The sequence below is a fragment of the Rhipicephalus microplus genome, chromosome 8 (genome assembly GCF_043290135.1).
Source record: "Rhipicephalus microplus isolate Deutch F79 chromosome 8, USDA_Rmic, whole genome shotgun sequence".
NCBI lineage: Eukaryota > Metazoa > Arthropoda > Arachnida > Ixodida > Ixodidae > Rhipicephalus > Rhipicephalus microplus.
This window is the reverse complement of record NC_134707.1, coordinates 33,224,569-33,245,167: the sequence shown is the minus strand read 5'-3', so window position 1 is coordinate 33,245,167 and position 20,599 is coordinate 33,224,569. Positions and strand designations below refer to the sequence as shown.

Below are 20,599 nucleotides of genomic sequence, written 5' to 3'. Positions count from 1 at the left end.
AGGCCTCTGTAATTATGCAGCCAGGTGGCTCAGCTCATCGAAGTGTGGTTAGTCAGCTGTTTTTGCACCGGGTGCTCTACAGAAATCGGCTTCAGCAGTAGTGAAACAATGCTGCTCTTCTCTTTCAGATGTCTTATTTGTTTTAGCCGTCTTGAGGTTCAATAGATTTGAAAACTCATATTTTTGACACCTGAGATCCCCCCTTATTATCTAAAAGTAATGAAGTGAATGGCTCAAAATACTGAATACGTAGCAATAAATTGAGTGACCCCTGTTTGCATGAATAAGTTAAAAGACAGTGCACGTCTTTGCAAAGAATTGACTACTATAAAGACATGTCTTCTTTTTTTACCAGCTTAACTTTATACTAAAACAGCTTCCACGCCCTGGTTCACTCGTAATCACGGGATTTCATGCTACAGATGCGGTAAGTACAGTCGCAAAGTTCCCATATTCAAAAACATAATACATGACCTAATGCACATGCAGCGCATGGATCCTTACAGGATACCCGTAGATGGAAGTGAACTCGTCTCCACTAAGGTGTCTGCAGAAGCTGCTTATTACACCTATATTACAAATATTAACTTAGTAGCCGATGTCGTTCTCGTATTTATCGGGTAAGCATTCATTCAAGCATAAGTTTCCTACTTTGTCAAGCTGATATCATTTAGCCTCCTGAAAAAAACAGCCTTTAACTTTGGAGATGTTATATTATATATATATATATATATATATATATATATATATATATATATATATATATATATATATATATATATATATATATATATATATTGTAATGATGACAAAGCGGCGATCGTGCTCGGCGCATACCTGGGAGAGACGGAAGACGACGAAGAGGAAGCAGAAAAAGAACAGCCGGCCTGCAGCAAAGGCGTTGTCTCTTTGTCTTATTTCTCCACGTTACAATGGCGCAGTCGCGAACTACTGACCCCGATATCCCTGCGTCCACTACACTTCGAAGTGGACGAGTGCTCTCGAACTCCCCACCGATCACGGACGGCGTCCAAGCCTCCACGGCGGCACCGCATCATGACTGCAGCGAGGCCATTTCTCGAGGCTTCTCTCTGTTCGCCCAAGAGCTCAAGACATCCGGGTTTGGCTGCGCCTCTTTTGGATCGTTCAACGAGAACGAAATTCCATATTTTCATGGATTCAAGGATGACCCTACCAACTGGGTAAGCGTGATAAACTCGGTTGCCCTTAAATACTCGTGGAGCGACACGATTAAGAAGTCGGTCGCTGAAGGACGTTTGCGAGGATCTGCCCAAGCGTGGCATCGTTTCCAAGGCAGTACATACGCGACATGGCAAACATGGAGCGCGGCCCTGATGTCCGCGTTTGCGCCGCTTCCGAGCGCTTACGACGACCGTTTCATGACCATGCGGTCACGCCGGCAAGGTGCAACCGAGGACGTCGCGACTTACATCTACGACAAGCTGGACCTTTTACAAGCTTGCGATATACAGTGGACCTCCTCCGCAGCCAGGCAGTACATCATTGACGGGATCCATGACTCGACGCACGCAGCCGTCTTGTCCGCCTACAACCACCCAGTCCACATCTCCACTTTCGTACGCCAGGCAATGGAGTTGCAGGACACGTCTCATCGCCGGGCGGCTGCAGTTGGCCCAAAGGAGCCAGCTTCACCGAGACGCGGATGCTATACGTGTGGCCGCATCGGGCATGGGTATAAAAGCTGCCCACAAAGCCAACCTCAAGCGATGCAATATCAATCACGCCCACTTCCAACCCTCAAGGTCCGCGTCGACGGCATCGGAGAACTGACAGCTCTCGTTGATACCGGAGCTCAACGTACGGCGTTGCTTCGCCGCCACGCCTCCGAACCTCTCCAGCCTTGGACTGAGCCACCACTGCGGGGTCTCGGTGGCGACGTACTACCGGTCGGTGCCCTAAACCTGCAACTCAACACCGAGGCCGGCAGCAAGTTTTTGTCCTCGGTGCCCGTCTTCGACGACCTGCCCACAGACATGGTTTTAGGGGCCGACTACCTGCTCTCCGGGGAAGTGCGCCTCACGGTGGAAGGAAGTACCGTCAACCTCCATCCTGTGGCTCCAAGTGTGCCTCCGGCGCAATCCCAAGGTGAGCTGACGACGCCACTTACACTTCCCGCAATACTCGAGAGGCACGCATCGCTCTTCGCTGATACTACTACTCAGCTTCCCGGAACTAGCGTGCTAGTGCACCATATTACTACCGACAATCATCCGCCGGTGTCCATACCGTTACGTAGATATGCCGAACGAGAGCGGATATTAATTGACCAGCAGGTGCAAGAAATGCTTGCCGCAAGCATAATCAGGCCATCTTCTAGCCCGTGGGCAGCACCTGTTGTCCTAGTCCGTAAAAAGGACGGCAATCTCCGATTCTGTGTTGACTACCGAGAGCTGAACAAGCACACCATACCAGACTCGTACCCGCTGCCACGCATTGACGACGCTATTGACGCCGTACGAAAAGCGAGGTTCTTTTCGTCGCTAGATTTAAAAGCAGGGTATTGGCAGATCAACGTGGCTGAAGAAGATAAGTTTAAGACGGCCTTCCGAACACCATCTGGCTTGTACGAGTTTAATCGGATGCCGTTCGGTCTGCGAACTGCTCCAAGCACCTTTCAGCGTGCCATGAACACAGTGTTAGGCACACTGATAGACCGTGCCTGCGTCGTGTACCTCGATGACGTTCTAGTCATCGGGGAAACAGAAAAACAACATCTACAAAATCTCGACACGGTTCTGCAGAGGCTATACAACACCGGCTTTCGACTTAACCGCGAGAAGTGCCAGTTTGGGTTGACGACAATATCTTATCTTGGTTATCAGATATCTCATAATGGCGTACGACCCTTGCCTGAACGCATAGACGCCGTTGCCAAATACCCTGCACCAACATCTATAAAACAGCTCCAGGTATTCCTAGGAATGGCGTCATACTTGCGCAAGTTTGTACCGAGCTTTGCGTCAACTGCTGCTCCACTCACGGACTTACTGAAGAAAAACGCCCAATTTCAGTGGGGTCCTTTGCAGGATAACGCCTTCCAAACCCTCAAACACCAGCTTACACATAGCCCGGTGCTCTGCCACTTTAATGAAGATTGGATGACAGAAGTCCATACTGATGCGAGTCAGATTGGCCTGGGGGCGGTTTTACTTCAACGTGACTCGAGTGGGCGTGGGCACGTCATCTGCTACGCCAGTCGTAAACTATCGGACGCAGAACGGCATTATCATTCGAATGAACTGGAGTGTTTGGCTGTAGTATGGAGTGTGGATGAAAAGTTCCGCCACTACTTGTTTGGCCGACACTTCACGGTAGTAACAGACAACTCCGCGATTGCGTGGATGTTCCAGAAGCAGCACCTCAAGCACAAGTTTGCCCGATGGATTGTTCGGCTCCAAGACTATACGTACGACATCCGTCACCGTGCTGGAGCACAAAATCAGCTTGCGGACGCTTTATCGCGAAATCCGATCGAGGAGTTCTCCACACGAAATCGAGAAACCTGGATCCTGTTTTCTCAACAGGACGTGACCAAGGCTCAGCAAGCCGATGGAAGACTCGCATCCGTTATAGACTCCATTGGCGATGCGGGACGCAATGCCAAGTTTGTCTTACGTAATGGAACGCTGTATCGGCGTCACTGGGCCGATAAAAGCACCGAGTGTCATCTCCTGGTCATTCCTGACACCTTAAGATCGAGCGTACTACGCGCCATCCATGACACTCCCGAGGGAGGCCATGTTGGCTACAGAGCCACCTTACGCAAGGCACAAGAACGTTTTTGGTGGCCGAAAATGGATAAAAGCGTGCGTTCATACGTTGCCAGTTGCGAGATTTGTCAGCAACACAAACGACGTCCTGGAGCTCGACATGGACTTCTTACGCCGATCAAGCCTCCAGAGACAATTTTCCACACGTTGGGCATAGATCACATCGGGCCTCTTCCAATGACGACAGCGGGCAATCGTTACATTATACTCGCTGTGGACTACTTGTCCAAGTTCGTAGAGGTCGCGGCCGTGCCTTCGCTTGCTGCTAGCCATGTCATCCGATTCCTGAAAGATCGCTTCGAGTGGCGACACGGTCTTCCTAACAAGTTGATCTCCGACCGGTCGACCACCTTTCGCAGTCGCGAGCTCCGCACTTACCTACAACAAGCTGGAGTGGACCATCACTTCGCGTCGGCATACCATCCGCAGGCGAACGGACTGACCGAAAGGTCGAACCAGACTATCCAGGCTAGACTCGCACCGTACTGTAAGAATCACAAACGAGGTGAGGCCGACTGGGATGATCATCTCCAAGCAGCTGCGTACGCAGTGAACACGGCGGCACACAGCTCCACAGGAATTTGCCCCTACGAGATTGTCTATGGTCAGCTCCCGCAACTGAATGCTACGTTCGGTTTGGACACTCCCGTTAAAGTAGGGCGTTCCGCTGCACGCCAGAGACTTTGTCGCGATATCCGTGTGGAGGCGCGTAGGAGGATTGTGCATGCTCAACAGGCACAAAAGCGATACTACGACCGACGCCACCGTCCCGCGCCGAAATACAGTGTAGGTGATGAGGTGTGGCTACAGCGAGGTGCGCCATCGTCTTCAAACAAACTGCACCCAAAGTACGACGGCCCTTACATTATTTCTGAGCGCTTGGGAGATAACACTTGGCGAGTACGATCCACAGCTTCTGATACGCGCAGAGACAAGAGAAAACGGAATAACTTTGCGGTGCATGTGTCGCGGATGAAGAACTGCATACGGCGGCAAACGTGACATTGGTTTGTGTCTTTCTTACAGGAGTAGACCAGCTGCAGCGTGGCCGAGTGTAATGATGACAAAGCGGCGATCGTGCTCGGCGCATACCTGGGAGAGACGGAAGACGACGAAGAGGAAGCAGAAAAAGAACAGCCGGCCTGCAGCAAAGGCGTTGTCTCTTTGTCTTATTTCTCCACGTTACAATATATATATATATATATATATATATATATATATAAAGGTCAAGACGTTGTGTGTGAACAATAATTGTAGGTGTAAATTTTTACGCAAAGTTTGCAAGAGAAAAAAACAGCAATAATTTCAATGTCCGAGGCATCGCTCGCAAAAAAAAAACCGTGCTGATGTGTGCACAGAAATGTGCATGTATACATAAGTTGGCCACGGGAGGTGTGGTGGACACACGCGTTTCTTTATACCGTGTTTCCCCCCAATCAATGCATCTTAACTGCGTACTTTTCGGTGATAACAAGGGAATGATATGGCAACTTGCTCTTTAAATTAGCCCATTTGTCAGTTCAGGTTTCTAAGGCTTCATTGGTGTTCTTCGCCTGCGCGTTCGTTAAAGCCATCGCTATCGTCTTTGGCAGTAGAAGCGTCTCGCTGTGAAGGATATGGAAGAAGGTCACGTTCCCGGCACCCGTAAATATATTCAAAAGCCATAGGAGAAAGAATCGCACTATACGCGATATAAAAACGATACAAAAAGATATAACAAGTCAGGTGCACACACGCCAAGGCTCTCTTTCTCATTTTTTTCTGAATAGGCAAAGGAATTCCTCTTTAGCAGTGAATTTGTCGAATTTCGCAGAATTTCTGTTAGTCGCCCACAGAAACTATGGTCATCATGAACCGGAATTTTTAGGCGTCGAAGGCAATAAACTGAATAGGTGAGGTCAAGATAAAAAACAAAGATTGAAGAACAAGACCTGTTGGTGAGGGAATATTCAAACTCACGAACTGAAATTTTGAGAGGAGCGTCGTAGCCCCAAGGCTATCCTGGTACGCCATTAGAGCATAACATAGTCGGGTAGAAAATTCGGGTAGAGTATAACATAGCAGGGGGTGGGAAACGGAAGTGTGGGTGCGAAGGCTGTGAATTGTCTGGCGTAAAATGAGCTCATATGGGCCAGAGAATCAGTACAGATAAACGAGGCAAAAAGATAAAAACTCATAATTAAATAAAAAGCATGGCAGAAAGAGTACCAGAAAATGTGACAACCAAAGCAAGTATGACGATTAAACAGCAAGATCGAGAAAAAAATGGGAAGTTCAAGAGAGAGAAAAAAGGAAAATAGCATAGCGAAATTTAGTATAGTGTACAAGGGACGGTAACGCGAGATGTGGGTTAGGAAGGGAAGAATAGGTACGGAAAAGGAAGAAATAAATCATAGATGTATACGGCGTGTTATAACTATGGGAGAGAAAGTAAAGTAAGGGTGAAGAAAAGGTAAAGAGAGCACAGCAGTTCCACATTTTAATTTGTAATCACACCTGTAGAGCTTATCTGGCACATTTTCTGCCTTAATTATCGACCTCTGCCTGGGAGAAGACCTGGCAAGCCTGTTTTCCTGGCAGGCCACTTTCACGTAAAATCGTAACAGATATATCTGAGAAGAATACACCTGGCAAATATCGCCAAACTTTTGCAGCTATCACTAGCATTGCTAATTTGCAACGGATAGAATCTGTGGCCATATGCCTTACAGAAATGTCACAAATGGTACGTATAGGGGTTATATCTGGCCACATAAAAGCATATATGTCAGCATATGGGGCTTCCACTTACCATATATGGATGTATATCTGGTAGAATCGATTCATATATGGTGTTATATACAGCCATATATGCCGTAGTAGGTTTATATAAGGAGCCAAATCCGGCCTTATAAGGCGCGGCCACACCATATATAACATATCAAGTAGATACTTACATGTGAAAGTGCTCCCTTATATGGGATGCACCAGGTATATATAGGTATATAAATGAACCAGGTATATATAGTACCACGATCACAAAATTTTATGCGGATTGTCGTATATAACAATCCGTTCACAAAAGCGACCTGCCTATTTTTTACAACAACAAGAGTATTGAGTACACATTGTTTTTTGCAGTGCTAATAAACAAACAAAAAGTTATGTCAGCTTTGTGTACGTGATAATTGTCTCTATTCATGAATTCCTGTAGTTAAACTTTTCACGGAATTTAGGTTTGTAACAGTAGGTTGCAATTAATACGATGTAAATATTGTATACGAGAGAAGACATCTTTACAAGGAAAGAATCATGTCAGGTCACAAAACGTATTAAAGCTCCTGAACCTCGCTATTCTCATCAAGCAATCCTGTATACGATTATGTAATAACGACAAGCATGCAACTTATATAGTTTACTTTATTCTATTGTTGGGAGTGGCAGCAAGAAATGGTAATATCAGTTCATTTTTATCCAGCACATCAGTGGAGAAAATTGCTAATTATTGGAAGGTTTTGATGGCTATATGCCCCCCTCATTTACCAAGATTTCAGTTGATCTTGTTTACCTTATCCGTGATAGCTTTCAGCTGCCATTTACCATAATATTAAGAGCAGTGTGATGTTAAATGAAGTATCTTCAAGAATAAAAAAAAAACCTATGGGAATGCAACTCGCAGGCATTTATATCTTAAATTCAGGTTGGAAGTTGCGCTAATTTATCACACAAATGCCTCTTGCGTTTTTTTGGCTACGTGTAATGTTCTTGGCTGTGAAGATAGTAATTTTATGAAAAATTTTATGAGTGCACTGGCGAATGATTTATTGGGTAAAGTGTTTGCAACCAGTATACATGGCCCCGCCGCGGTGGTCTAGTGGCTAAGGTACTCGGCTGCTGACCCGCAGGGCGCGGGTTCAAATCCCGGCTGCGGCGGCTGCATTTCCGATGGAGGCGGAAATGTTGTAGGCCCGTGTGCTCAGATTTGGGTGCACGTTAAAGAACCCCAGGTGGTCTAAATTTCCAGAGCCCTCCACTACGGCGTCTCTCATAATCATATAGTGGTTTTGGGACGTTAAACCCCAGATATCAATCAACCAGTATACATGACGCACATTTATTGGACCATGTACTGAAACGCTGAAGCTTTATTGCAAACTTCAACATAGCCTGCCAAATTTACAAAACGTCTATTTTGGGGATATGTCAATATTTGGTCAAAGTCGCACGTGCCTCGTCAGAATTCGCACCTTGCGAATAGAATTAGTATGACCAAATTTTGCGAATAAGGGCTGGTATGATGCTTAAGCCAAACTTTACATTATGTAAACAGCCCTTCGCGGTGCAGCCGTGGGATAATTAGAACTGCTTGCGAATATATATTTTCAACACTAACACCGGGCTGCATTTACCTATAAAATATGTATGCCGGTACGTGTACTCACGAAATTGTGCAATCACACACTCGCGTATTGAGGTTGATGCACACCCAGACACTAGCATTTGCTTCAATGTGGCCAGATGTTTTCGGCCATGTGAGATTATGAGTGTAATAATAATAATAATAATAATAATAATAATAATAATAATAATAATAATAATAATAATAATAATAATAATAATAATAATAATAATAATAATAATAATAATAATAATAATATTAATAATAATAATGTTGTTGTTGTTGTGTCTGGCAAAACGTCCAACGGGTCAATTCCATACTCTGTCAATACTGTGTCATTATGTAAGGTTTATGAGATCAGTAATCTTGATGTTCTTTTTGATATCATGCTAAATTTTTTCTACTCGTAGTAAAAGTGCTGCCATTCGAGGCCTTCGCTCTCTCTTTGTTGACATAATATCTCTCGAGAATTTAGTTCTCCTATAGCCTTCTAGAAATTGCACACCGCGATATGTCTTTGTCAACTTCAGTATATATGCATATTTGATCTGAAATGGACTTGCAAGGTTCAGCAGTAACACCACTGAACGAGTCAAGAAAAAATCACAAGCATATACACCCATCGTTTGACTACACTTTTCAACACTGCTAGAATATTGTCTTTGCCATCACTTAACGGCCGACAAAACCGCGCTGAGCTGTTATTTTTTTACAAGCTCGTTCAGGGTAAGATATTCTGCTCTTCTCCCTTGTAATAATTTTCAAATTCCGCGTAAGATATCCAGAGAGAATCGACAGTTGCACGTACCTGCCAGATTCTTCACACTAAACTTCACAGAATGCCGAGTCTCTCTAACGTTAACGTTCTTGATCCCTTATGTTTGTCATAGTCCACAGTCATTTTATTTTATCAATGAGGCTTGCCCTGTCCTAACATAGATTTGCACATGTACAGATTCTTCCGTTTTCCGTCTTTCAGGAAGCCTTCCACACAGTTGTGTATATTCCGCAATATTTTTCAGTCCATTTTCATGAAAAATCTTCTCTTTTATATTTTGTTACCAGTTTGCTTTGATTTCTTTTGTCTGCGTGTTTTTTCCCACTTTTTATTGATTTGATTTTCTGTGGACAGTTTATAATGAACTGTTTTTATTATTCTTTTATTCTTGCGTGCGCTATCACAAAAGACCATATGATTGTTTCTGAATACATTAAATAAATAATTGATTGATGATTTGTTGATTGAATCTTATTGTTAATGATATAAATTCTTAATAAATAAAATGGAAATCCGGCTTGAACGCCTCTTGGTAGCCAGCGTACGCGATGCAGTGACTGCAGCTTCACCGAATAGCTGTCTCAAATGTCATACACCTGCATATTTCTGGGCCCGCAGGGAGAACAGAGCTTCATTGTCCCAAAAAAACTCACCTGACTGCACAGCAGCTGCTTGCAAGTTTGCAAATAATGCACGCAGTAAAGATTGTGGAAGGGAGCCAGTCCAGGGGTGAAAAATTCGGGGATCGTTTTCTGAACACAGAAGCAGTCCACACAGCAGACAAGAAGTGCCGCAGCCCGTTTCCAGTAACGACGAAGAAAATAGTTCGCGCAAAGATTCAGTCGTATGCTAATATTATTGTGTCAATTATTGTGAACGAATGAAAGTTCGTTCGCCAATAAGCGTGAGATAATTTAGTTCCAGTGAACAGCGTTTAAATCATTGATCTCAAGGGTGATGTAGGTTACACTGTCAAGCCTGCAGTGTATATATCTGTGCCATTATTCCTTCTTCGCTCGCCGAAGTTACGGGTGCGGTGCAGATTGTGCCACTTTTCATTTATTTGCCCTTAATTCGTGTTTGTCAACTGCTGCAATTTACACAAGATACTTACGCAGCTCTCAGAAATCCAGTGTACGTGGTGCGATTGTGGACAAACGTGGAAGTATATTTGTGTGCGTGTGCATGTATAGGTCACTTAATTGGCTAAAGTCAACTTTTCGTGCGAGAAAAAAATGACACCCATGCTTGCGGGCAAGCTTGTCTTCACAACTTCTCCCAAAAGCAGTACGAATGGACGTGGTGGCCTTAAGACATGAATAGGTTGTCTGGATTAACAGGCTACGTGAAAGACAAGTCTCGAATTAAATATGAAGGTAAGTTTATCATTTTTATTACCATCACAAGTTGTTCGTAAATATATGGTAACTAAAAAACATAGCACATTGCATGCTTCGTGAGTATATAACTTCATAGTATTCGTGGTTACGTAAGTAAGCTGTTTTGTTTAAGCGATACAACAAAAGCTTCTTTTTTCTATTCCTTCCAGACAGGGCTCTATTTTGTCTGAAACGTTACACCAGCAAAATATGGGTTTCTTGCTATTGTTTTTTCCTAAAAATATTGATGTAAATATATTCGGCTTGCATTTTTCTCGTTTTAACGCTTGAAGAATTGCCAAGGATAAATTAGAACTTTCTCAATTACAAATGAAAAACAATTGCATATCTTTCTCCAACGGTGTCATGAGATCTATGAGCCCACGTTTTAATTTGTGTTTCATCGCCTACTTTCACCTTGTTTTTAAAATCACGCATGTTTCGATAAGGACGCGTAGTGAAACTGTTTTGATAGTTTGGTTCTTCGAAGCAGGGTATAGTGCTCAGGGATCGAAACGAGACAACTTAGGAAATAGCCCATATTTTGTTTCCACAATCTACAGTTTGGATCACATAAGCGTAATTTTGACTGAAATGCGTCTATCACAGCCAACATTACCATTACAGATGTCGCAACATTGCGTAGTTATGTTGAGAAATTGCACATACCCGTATACATAATTACACAAAATAATGTGATGTCACGTTTTAATCCCTGAGCACTGTACATAATTTTAGGCAATCCGACAAATAAACTCGCCTGATGCATTAGGGTTCGCTACTGTGTAAAAAAACTGGGCGTCCGATAAGCTCCTTTTTCAGAGTTGAAGGCGATATCAATATCCTGTCTCTTGTGCATAGTAAAACCACTCAGTGTGTACTTTTTATTGTATTATGCTACTTGAACAATTTTAATTGTGGAATAGTGCTGTGTAATTGAGAAAGTTGAAAGTGCATTTTCTCAATAAAAGATTCGCTCATGGCTGCATTCTGTGTAAAAAAAGGGTTACATCGCTTGAATCACAAGCAATATTATGTTATCTCACCAGAGTTGCGCTAAAAAATTGAAGTACAAAAGAAGGACACCTGGACACAGCGCACACTAACAAATAAAACTTCATTGGAGAAAATAGACATGTATATGCGCTTACGAGAACACGCGCGGTATAAGAAAGTGATTAGATGAGCAGAAAGATCGTAATAATGATTATATTTCTGAAAAGCTGCCTCAGCGGCAAGCAACACTCCCGAGGGTAGCGCGACACATGAATCACTAGCTTTGTAGATGAGATACCCTTCTTTGTTTTGACGTGCTACCTTGTCCCTGAATCTAGTTTTAACAACCGTATCATCAAGCGATGGTGCACTACCACACTCTCTATAATACGATGATAGGTTCGAGCATGGTTGTCTCTTTAGAGAAGCTTTGTGATCCATAATTATAATATTGAATTGAAAATAGCACTAACCCACACGACAGTGGAGTGCCGTACACAGCATGATGTCCGCACGGGAAAAAATTGATTAGATGTCTGCTAATCTAATTATTTTTTTTCACCCCACACGTTCTTGTGACCGCATATATATGTATGTTTTCTCCAATAGAGTTTCAGTTGTCAGCTTGCGCTTTGTCCAGGTGTCTTTCTTTTGTGCTTCATTTTTTTTCATGCAACTCAGTTAAGGATGAATTGCAACAGAATCGAAAGTTGCACCAGTTGGAAAAGCATGGTAAAACTGTCAGTTCTAGCGCACGAATAAACAGAAAGAAAGAGAGGATGAGCGCTTTCTCGCAACTAAACGGTTTATTAGAAATGGAAGATTATTTAGTCAGGCAATCAAAAAATAAAAAACAACGCATGCGTGTGCAGGCAAAAAGTATAACCATGGCACCTTGAGTACAGAAAGTAAAAGAAGATTATCTCGGAACATAATCTATAAAAGCAAACTTTATATCGTGCAGCAAAACCAAAGGCTGGCTGACGCATTTTCCCCTCTTTTTATTATGTGAAAGGCTTCCAATAACTCACGAGTTGATTGTTAGATCGAAAAACCACTTCGGTATCTTGAAAAAGAGGATAGCAACCATATTCTGCAGTGAGGCGCGAGATGCAATGCTCCCAAGGATTTAAAAGAACAATCGTGCTCTGTAAGACGAACATTGATACACCCTCCCGACTGACCTATAAATGTACACTTTACCACAGCTAAAAGGAGTCATGTAAACAACGCCCACTGCGCAGTCTATGAACCTTCTGCTGTGTTTCATGTGACATTGCAGAAACTTTTTGCGCGTGCGCGAACAAATAGACTGCAGTTTGCTTTTGGCTGGAAAAGCATATTTACTTTATATGTACTACCGAGTTGCTTAAGTTCATGCGATGTCTTATGAAGGTAACGAATTACTGCTATCCTCCTACCTTTTCTACTCTCATCAGGATGCCCCGAGTGGTTTCCACCGAAGTTTTTTTCTTAGTCATGTTGTTACACACGGACGTGATGACATCATTTGGATACCCTGGTTGTACTGTTTTCGTTACTTGACTGTCAAAGCTCATTTTCATTCAGTGTTGGCAGAAATTCTTTAGAGCAAAATCCAAACTCGTAGTAACAACTTTTCTCTTCCCCACCTTAAAGTGGCTAGACCTGTAATTGAGCATAGGCTTTACGGATCTAGGACAATAATACCAGCAAACATGCTGGGGTTTGAAGAACAAGTTAGGATCTAGAAATTGCAGTAGCTTTAGACGCGTCAACTTATTCACATCTCACGTAAAATCTGAGGACGTAGTGTACACAAGAAAGTCGTCGACGTATCTTAATACTTGAACCAGGAGTCCTGACAGATGCTTTTGAAGTGCCACATCAATCTTTCCCAGAAAAATTTCGCATAAAATCGGAGCTACTGAAGAGCCAAGCATATTCCTGATCTCTGGACATAAAGATTACCACCCCAAGCCACAAAAGTTGACTTCAAGTAGAAGCTAAGTAATTCTAGAAAACTTGATACTGAAGTTCCACACTTTAGACAAAAAGACAATTCATCGTTATTCTGCGCGATACAGCTTTGAATGCTAAATAACACCTCATCTTGATGTATCGAATAATAAAAGTCCACAATGTCTATACTGAGAGCACTACAGTTGCTAGAGCTACCAGTGCTCATAAACTGTACCACCACTTCAGAATTACTGACAAGAAAATGATCCGGGTTAGAAAGAGTTTCTAAAATGCTTTGCAGGTATCTCCAAACCACGTTTTGCCACGTGTCTCTTTCAGACAAAATCGCCCTAAAATGCATTTCTGACTTGTGTGTTTTGACGGACGTCCTCAGATTTTACGCGCGATGTGAATATTTTCAAGGTTTTTAAAGAAGCAGGCAAAAAACTAAACTTTTCTTCAGGGTTGCCGCGTCTAAAGCCACTGCAATTATGAGATCTTAGCTTGGTCTTTGAACCCCAGCATGTTTGCTGGTATTATTGTGCTAGATTCGTAATACTTGTACTCAATGACAGGTCGAGCTATTCCTAGCTAGTGACGAGAAAAATCATTACTACGAGTTTGGGTTTTGCTCTGAAAAATTCTCGCCAACACCTAATGAAAATGAGCTTTGACAGTCAAGCAAGGAAACTAGTACAAGCAGGGTATCCTGATGATGTCATCACGTCCATGTGTAACAACATGAGTAAAAAATTTAAATTTCACGAGAACCACTCGGGGCGTCTTGATGAGAGTAGAAAGGTAGGAGGATAGCATTAATTCCTCACCTTCATAAAACATCGCATGAACTTAAGCAACTCGGTAATGAATATAAAGTCGATGTTTTTTTCTCAACAAAAGCAAACTGCAGTCTATTTGTTCGCGCATGCACAGAGAGTTTCCGCAATGTCGCATGAAACACAGAAAAAGGTTCATGGACTGCGCAATGGGCTTTTTTCATAACTCCTTTTAGCTGTGGTAAAGTGAAAATAGGTCAGTCGGGAGGGTGCATCAACGTTCGCTTAGAGAGCACGATTCTTCTTTGAAATCCTAGGGAGCATCGCATCTCGAGGCTCATTGCAGAGGGTGCTGTTGCTATCCTGTTTTCCAGGATACTGAAGTGCTTTTTTCGATCTAACAATTCCTTAACTCGTGAGTTGACGGAAGCCTTTCATTTAAGAAAAAGAGGAGAACAATGCGTCAGCCAGCCTTCAGTTTGGCTGCACGATAAAAAGTTTGCTTTTCTGAATTATGTTCTGAGATAATATATCTTCTTTTACTCTGTGTTCACGAGGTGCTATGGGTGTACTTTTTGCCTGCACACGCATGCGTTGTTTTTTTTATTTTTTGATTGCATGACTAAAAGTGCTTGTCCTCTTTTCCATTCTGTTTATTCGTGGTCTTAAACTGACAGTTATACTAAGGTGAATTTCCGACTCACCCAGCAGACCGTACTTCTCAATATTATGTGCGTAAAAGGCTTTAAAACTTGTTATGCAACTACACAGTCTTGAAGGAATACGCGCAGTAACGTGTGTGCCTTTTTTAATGATTCGCGTGTAGGTAATTGTGGTAACAACGTGTATTGATCGACAGCAATGAACGCTTGTATCATGCAATATTGCTGTGATAATACATGTGCTGTGAAATCTGTATACACTATGCATGTGTTAGTTAAACACGCCAGTTCTTTTTCCTGCATTTCAAACCAGATGAAGTTATTCATACTTTCCAAGCAGATACATAGATGTGTAGTAGAGCACTTGCCATGCAAATGGCCTGCATGGTTTCGATCATCACGCAGATTCTAAAATTGTCATTATTTTTCGTCAATTTTCGGTAATGAACAAGACGATTTTTCACTCAGGAGCACTGACTCCTATGCTGGAATTTCCGCTGAGTGAGCTGTTTACCGCTGTTGCGTTATAGATGATGTATTGGTAGAACGGAAAGTGGATTACGTGTACAAAAGACATCTTTAGTGACCCATTGGCAAGAAATAATGCTAAAAGCCTCCGTTTCTACGCGTACAGAGACCTATATACACTAACTTTAGCAGTCACGCAATAGGTCATTCACAAGCTTGCATGCATACAAATCGCTTTTGACCGAACTGCATAAAAGTTGATTATCAAGTGCTTTGAATTATTCGATGCACACGCGGGTCATACGGTCAACAGCAAGACAATATTAGTTTTGGACTCATTATGGAGGATCGGTTGACACGCCAGAAGAGTTTGAAATAAAAACACTGAAAGATCTCTTAACGAAACTCGAATTGCGATTGAAGGTTTTTCATGATATTTGTAATGGTGAAGTCGGAATCAACAAAGCGAAATATTTACTTGCACTAAACTATGTCTGAGACCACGTTGGCCGCACGTTCAGGGTAGGAGAAATCACAGGCAAAACTGACGTATATGAATATGATTTTTTATTAAAACATTTAGAGTTTGAAACCAACCAGCATTGCCTCTACCATCTCGAATGATTTGTTTTAGGCTATGTTAAAATGAGTGTGTTGACATTTTTCTTGAATGTGTTGCATTTGTTTATTGGTACATGTTTTTGTGTTGTGGATTGTGATTAAGTCGACCTTGATTTGTTTAGCCTACTATGTGCCTTTTTTATTACAATTTTTGTAAACGGTCCAACAGTGTTATGTCAATAGGCGCTGTGAATAATACTATAAGTAAATAAAGTGCCAATGAATAAGCAATAAGTTTAAACACAATCTATGTATCTCTTCGGGAAAAGTGGACCAACAGTGACATGCCCCCACCAAAAACTTTATTAATTTCCCAAGTTACATTTTAGGAATAATTTCTTGAGAATAACTTGAGAATTAGTGAGAATAACACGAATAAAAATGTTGAGATGATACGTACAACTTTTGTTTTGACAAAGATGGTGACTGCACGCAGACCATTCAACAAACGGCAGTATTGTTAGATGTAGAATGCCTTGTGGGGCTATAACTTATGCAGGCGACACAGGCTGACGTAATGTAGATGAATAATCTGAACAGCTATATATAAATCTATTCACATAAGCCGATGTTTAACCTTACATCTATATATATATATATATATATATATATATATATATATATATATATATATATATATATATATATATATGATTGCCATATCTGCCCTTATACAGCAACATCCATATATGGGTATATGAGATAAGAAATATCAGGTTGTATAAGTCCTATATACGGCTATATCAGGAATTAGGAATATAAGGTTACCGAAGGCCCATATATGAGGATTTTTATATAGGTTCATATACGGTATTTTCGTAAGGAATAACCTTCGATGTCTATATTTTCTTAAAACCTCTCAACAATATCACATCAGTAGCAACCTTGAAACACCACGACACACCTATGCATCTAAAGGACCCCAAACCTCAGTTTGTACCACGTTTTTGCACCGAATATAAGCAGCACTACCTCAAACACATTTTGTCGGAAACTCTACGCTCTCAAACTAGCTCGCGAGATAGGACGAGATAATAAAATTCGTTGTGAGATTGCTAAATTGTTTCGCAAAAGAAATATTTCGCTAAAATGTAAGCATAGGCACGGCATATTCGTGTATAACGATGTAAATCAAAATGAACGTGTTTTGTTTGAACGCTTTAATATTTAGGCAAATATGTGTACCATTGATTGTCAAATATCCTTTAATCAAGCATCTGAGGGTCAAATTCGTGTTGTACTAAAATATTTATGTTCCAGCACTTTCATGAGCAACGCCTCCTGGGCACAGTCAAGCTGCTGACAGCTGGTTTTAGCCCCGGAGGATGTTTTTAGATCCTACTAGAAGAAATGATAAAGTTGAAGTTGGTATTGCCCTTTGGAAGTGCTAATATTTCTTTGCGGTAACTTAAACATGTGCTAATACATTAATAAAGTCTTTCTGTTTACGTTTGTGACATTGATTTTTTTCTAGGTTTAAGAGAATACATTTGTGATTTTATGAGACTGTAACCCGGCTGCCATTTCTATGGCACGTACTCACTCTTCAGTTATTCAGCGTTTACGTAAAATCTCAAGGGATACGTGCTTTATTTGCCCTCCTGTGAAGCATAGTCAAAAATAGTTTCACAAATTTGCTTGTATGTTGTCTATGACTTTCTGACACTAACTTTTTGAGTTCGAAACAAATATGCAATTTACACCTAGTTTATGCAAAATAGCCATTTTTTGTCTTTGTCAAGTTGTAAATGTGAAAGCCGCCATGTACACCTACCTTCTCGTAAATAAACATTCGCGCTTGCCGCTGCTCTAGATTTAGAAGCATAAGGGCTCTCGAAAACTAAAATTTTCAAATTAAGCCACATTGGCTGTCCAGTAGTTATGGTGCTCAGCTGCTAACGCCAAGGACGCAGGTTCATTGTCTGCGTCGACGCTAGCATTTTGATGGAAGCCAAACTATACAGCCGCGTGTAGTTATCGCCAGATGCTAGTGCGCGCAAAACATCTCAAGCTGGTAACAATGAACCCTAACACGTTTTCATGGCCTGCCCTACAGCCTGCTTTGCTTTAGTACATTAAGCTCTGTAAACAAAGGACCTTTTAAAAGAGCAGAATGTATCAAAAACATACATACTACAATAAACCGTGAAGGCAGCAAGAAAAAATGTCTCATTTTTTGTACTTGAAGTAACCAGCCATGGCGAGGAAAATCATTAGAACGTGCCAGAGCCCAACTTACTGCTTCTTTTGTTCTTTTATTTCAGACGGACTATGTATGGTTATGTTGACTGGAGGCAAGTAATTGTCAATGGTATGGTTTTCATCATTAAGTTATGAAATGCAGGCAGTCACCTTAATAGTTGTATTCTGGGTTGAAAATTAGTAGAAGGCGTGTTTTACACTTCAAAAAATTTTCGTGAAGTAAGACTTTTTTAGGCGCTTCTCAATGAGGATTATATCACGTACGGCCCACGGACATCATGATTTGTTGCCGAACTTAGATATAGAAATGTAGAATTTTAGTGTGTGCTGACAATGACGCCAAAATTGCAAGTGAGAATATTTTTTTGTCTACAAAGTCGGTCTAGCACACATCTAATATATTTATTGAACTCAACGAGTATTTTACCAAACCAAAAAAACTGTAGTTCCATCCATCCGTTCGTCCGTCCGTCCGTCCGCCCGCCCACCCGCCCGCCCATCCATCCATCCATCCATCCATCCATCCATCCATCCATCCATCCATCCATCCATCCATCCATCCATCCATCCACCCACCCACCCATCCATCCATCCATCCATCCATCCATCCATCCATCCATCCATCCATCCATCCATCCATCCATCCATCCATCCATCCATCCATTCATTCATTCATTCATTTATTCATTCATCCATCCATCCATCCATTTATTCATCCATCCATCCATCCATCCATCCATCCATCCATCCATCCATCCATCCATCCATCCATCCATCCATCCATCCATCCATCCATCCATCCATCCATCCATCCATTCATTCATTCATTCATTTATTCATTCATCCATCCATCCATCCATTTATTCATCCATCCATCCATCCATCCATCCATCCATCCATCCATCCATCCATCCATCCATCCATCCATCCATCCATCCATCCATCCATCCATCCATCCATCCATCCATCCATCCATCCATCCATCCATCCATCTATCTATCTATCTATCTATCTATCTATCTATCTATCTATCTATCTATCTATCTATCTATCTATCTATCTATCTATCTATCTATCTATCTATCTATCTATCTATCTATCTATCTATCTATCTATCTATCTATCTATCTATCTATCTATCTATCTATCTATCTATCTATCTATCTATCTATCTATCTATCTATCTATCTATCTATCTATCTATCTATCTATCTATCTATCTATCTATCTATCTATCTATCTATCTATCTATCTATCTATCTATCTATCTATCTATCTATCTATCTATCTATCTATCTATCTATCTATCTATCTATCTATCTATCTATCTATCTGTTCCCCTACATTTGTGCGATCTCGGGACCTACTCAAGTTGGAGTAGACGAAAATTAGAATAGACGTGTAAGATGGTCTGACGAGTATAACTGTCTTGCCATGCTACGAATAATGTGAAAGTAACGTCGAGTGCAACGCCAAACCCTTTCCTCCAGAAATGTGTGACACATACCAGCATACCACAGGTTTCCATAAGCGTGTATGAGCTGGAAGTGTTTCACAGCTTATATCGACCTAGAAACGGAGAGAACCAACATTGTTAACTTCACTGCGATTGCGCCAAGTCAAATTGACATTAGCAGCGTTGACCAGACGAATGCAAGGAATAAATCCGCTGGTCTTGGCAAGAATCAAACTCGAGAATTTCGTGTGGCAATCAAGTAATCAACCACAGAGCCACTATAGAGTAAAGAACTGCTTTGCGAAATTACCCTATACAAGCGTAACTTTGATGAAACGTCAATCGTAGTCGCAATGCTGCCAGTAGAATGTTAATAATATTACATATGTGTTTCAGTAAAACAGGCGCCACATTGGGTCAGCGTCAACTTTAGTTAAGCGCCACGCACTGACGTTAGTCTACGTAGAGCTGTCCAGGGCTACAATCTTCGCAAGCACAAGCTCTGCATTTGACAATGTCGATTCTGGTGCTGGTAATAACCATCTTGCTATTTCAATTTTTTTGCAATATTAAACAGCTAGTCATGAAAATAATAATCATCATCATTATCAGCCACACTTCCTCTACTGCAGGACAAAGGCCTCTCCCATGTTCCGCCAGTTACCTTGGTCAGTCGTGCACAGTGGCATAAAACATATGCCACTGTTCAAAGTGTGACTCTGCTAACAACGTTTGTACAAATGTTTAAAGCCGTTTCCTAGCGTTTCGCTCAAAACAAAAGATTACACCACAGCCACCTTCCCTCCGCAAGCTTTGCATGATAAAGACTCCCGTGGCACGTGCGGTCTGTAAATTATTATATTATTTTTTGGTGTATAGCAAGCTAGCAAAACGCTGCCAGCGCACAATCAGTGGAACATAAAAGTACTGGCATACATGACATGCGTGCCATTATTTTTGTGTTACCTACCATCTGTTCCTCTTATATTGTCAAGTCGCGTAGTAGAAGTTTCGGCGTATATAAAGCTTGCACTAGTGCAATACCTAAACTCAAGTAATCTGAGCGGCCCCCGGTAGAGTCAATTTGCAGCCCCCAAGTGTGCTCGTGATTATGTGCATCTTTCTTCTTT

The 20,599-nt window shown here is 41.8% G+C and overlaps 2 protein-coding genes across 4 annotated transcripts in view; both read left to right on the top strand.

The window, feature by feature from the left end:
• The window catches only part of LOC119185208 (uncharacterized), a 72,746-nt gene that overhangs the window by 34,112 nt on the left and 18,035 nt on the right, over window positions 1-20,599 (top strand). For all 3 annotated transcript variants that reach the window (XM_075871481.1, XM_075871479.1, XM_075871480.1), the window contains exons 4-6: window positions 356-427; window positions 490-620; window positions 18,076-18,122. In XM_075871481.1, coding sequence (XP_075727596.1) covers window positions 356-427; window positions 490-620; window positions 18,076-18,122 — 250 coding nt within the window. The remainder of the gene's footprint in view (window positions 1-355; window positions 428-489; window positions 621-18,075; window positions 18,123-20,599) is intronic.
• On the top strand, window positions 797-8,458 carry LOC142768919 (uncharacterized). Its single transcript, XM_075871478.1, has 2 exons — window positions 797-2,127; window positions 4,839-8,458. The coding sequence occupies exons 1-2, from the start codon at window positions 933-935 to the stop codon at window positions 4,868-4,870; spliced, it is 1,227 nt and encodes a 408-aa protein (XP_075727593.1). The 5' UTR covers window positions 797-932; the 3' UTR covers window positions 4,871-8,458.

Coding starts and splice junctions, on each gene's coding strand:
- LOC142768919 (XM_075871478.1), top strand. CDS start 933: ATGGCGCAGTCGCGAACTACTGACCCCGATATCCCTGCGTCCACTACA. Junction 2,128..4,838: donor GCCTCCGGCGCAATCCCAAG/GTGAGCTGACGA, acceptor TCTTTCTTACAG/GAGTAGACCAGCTGCAGCGT.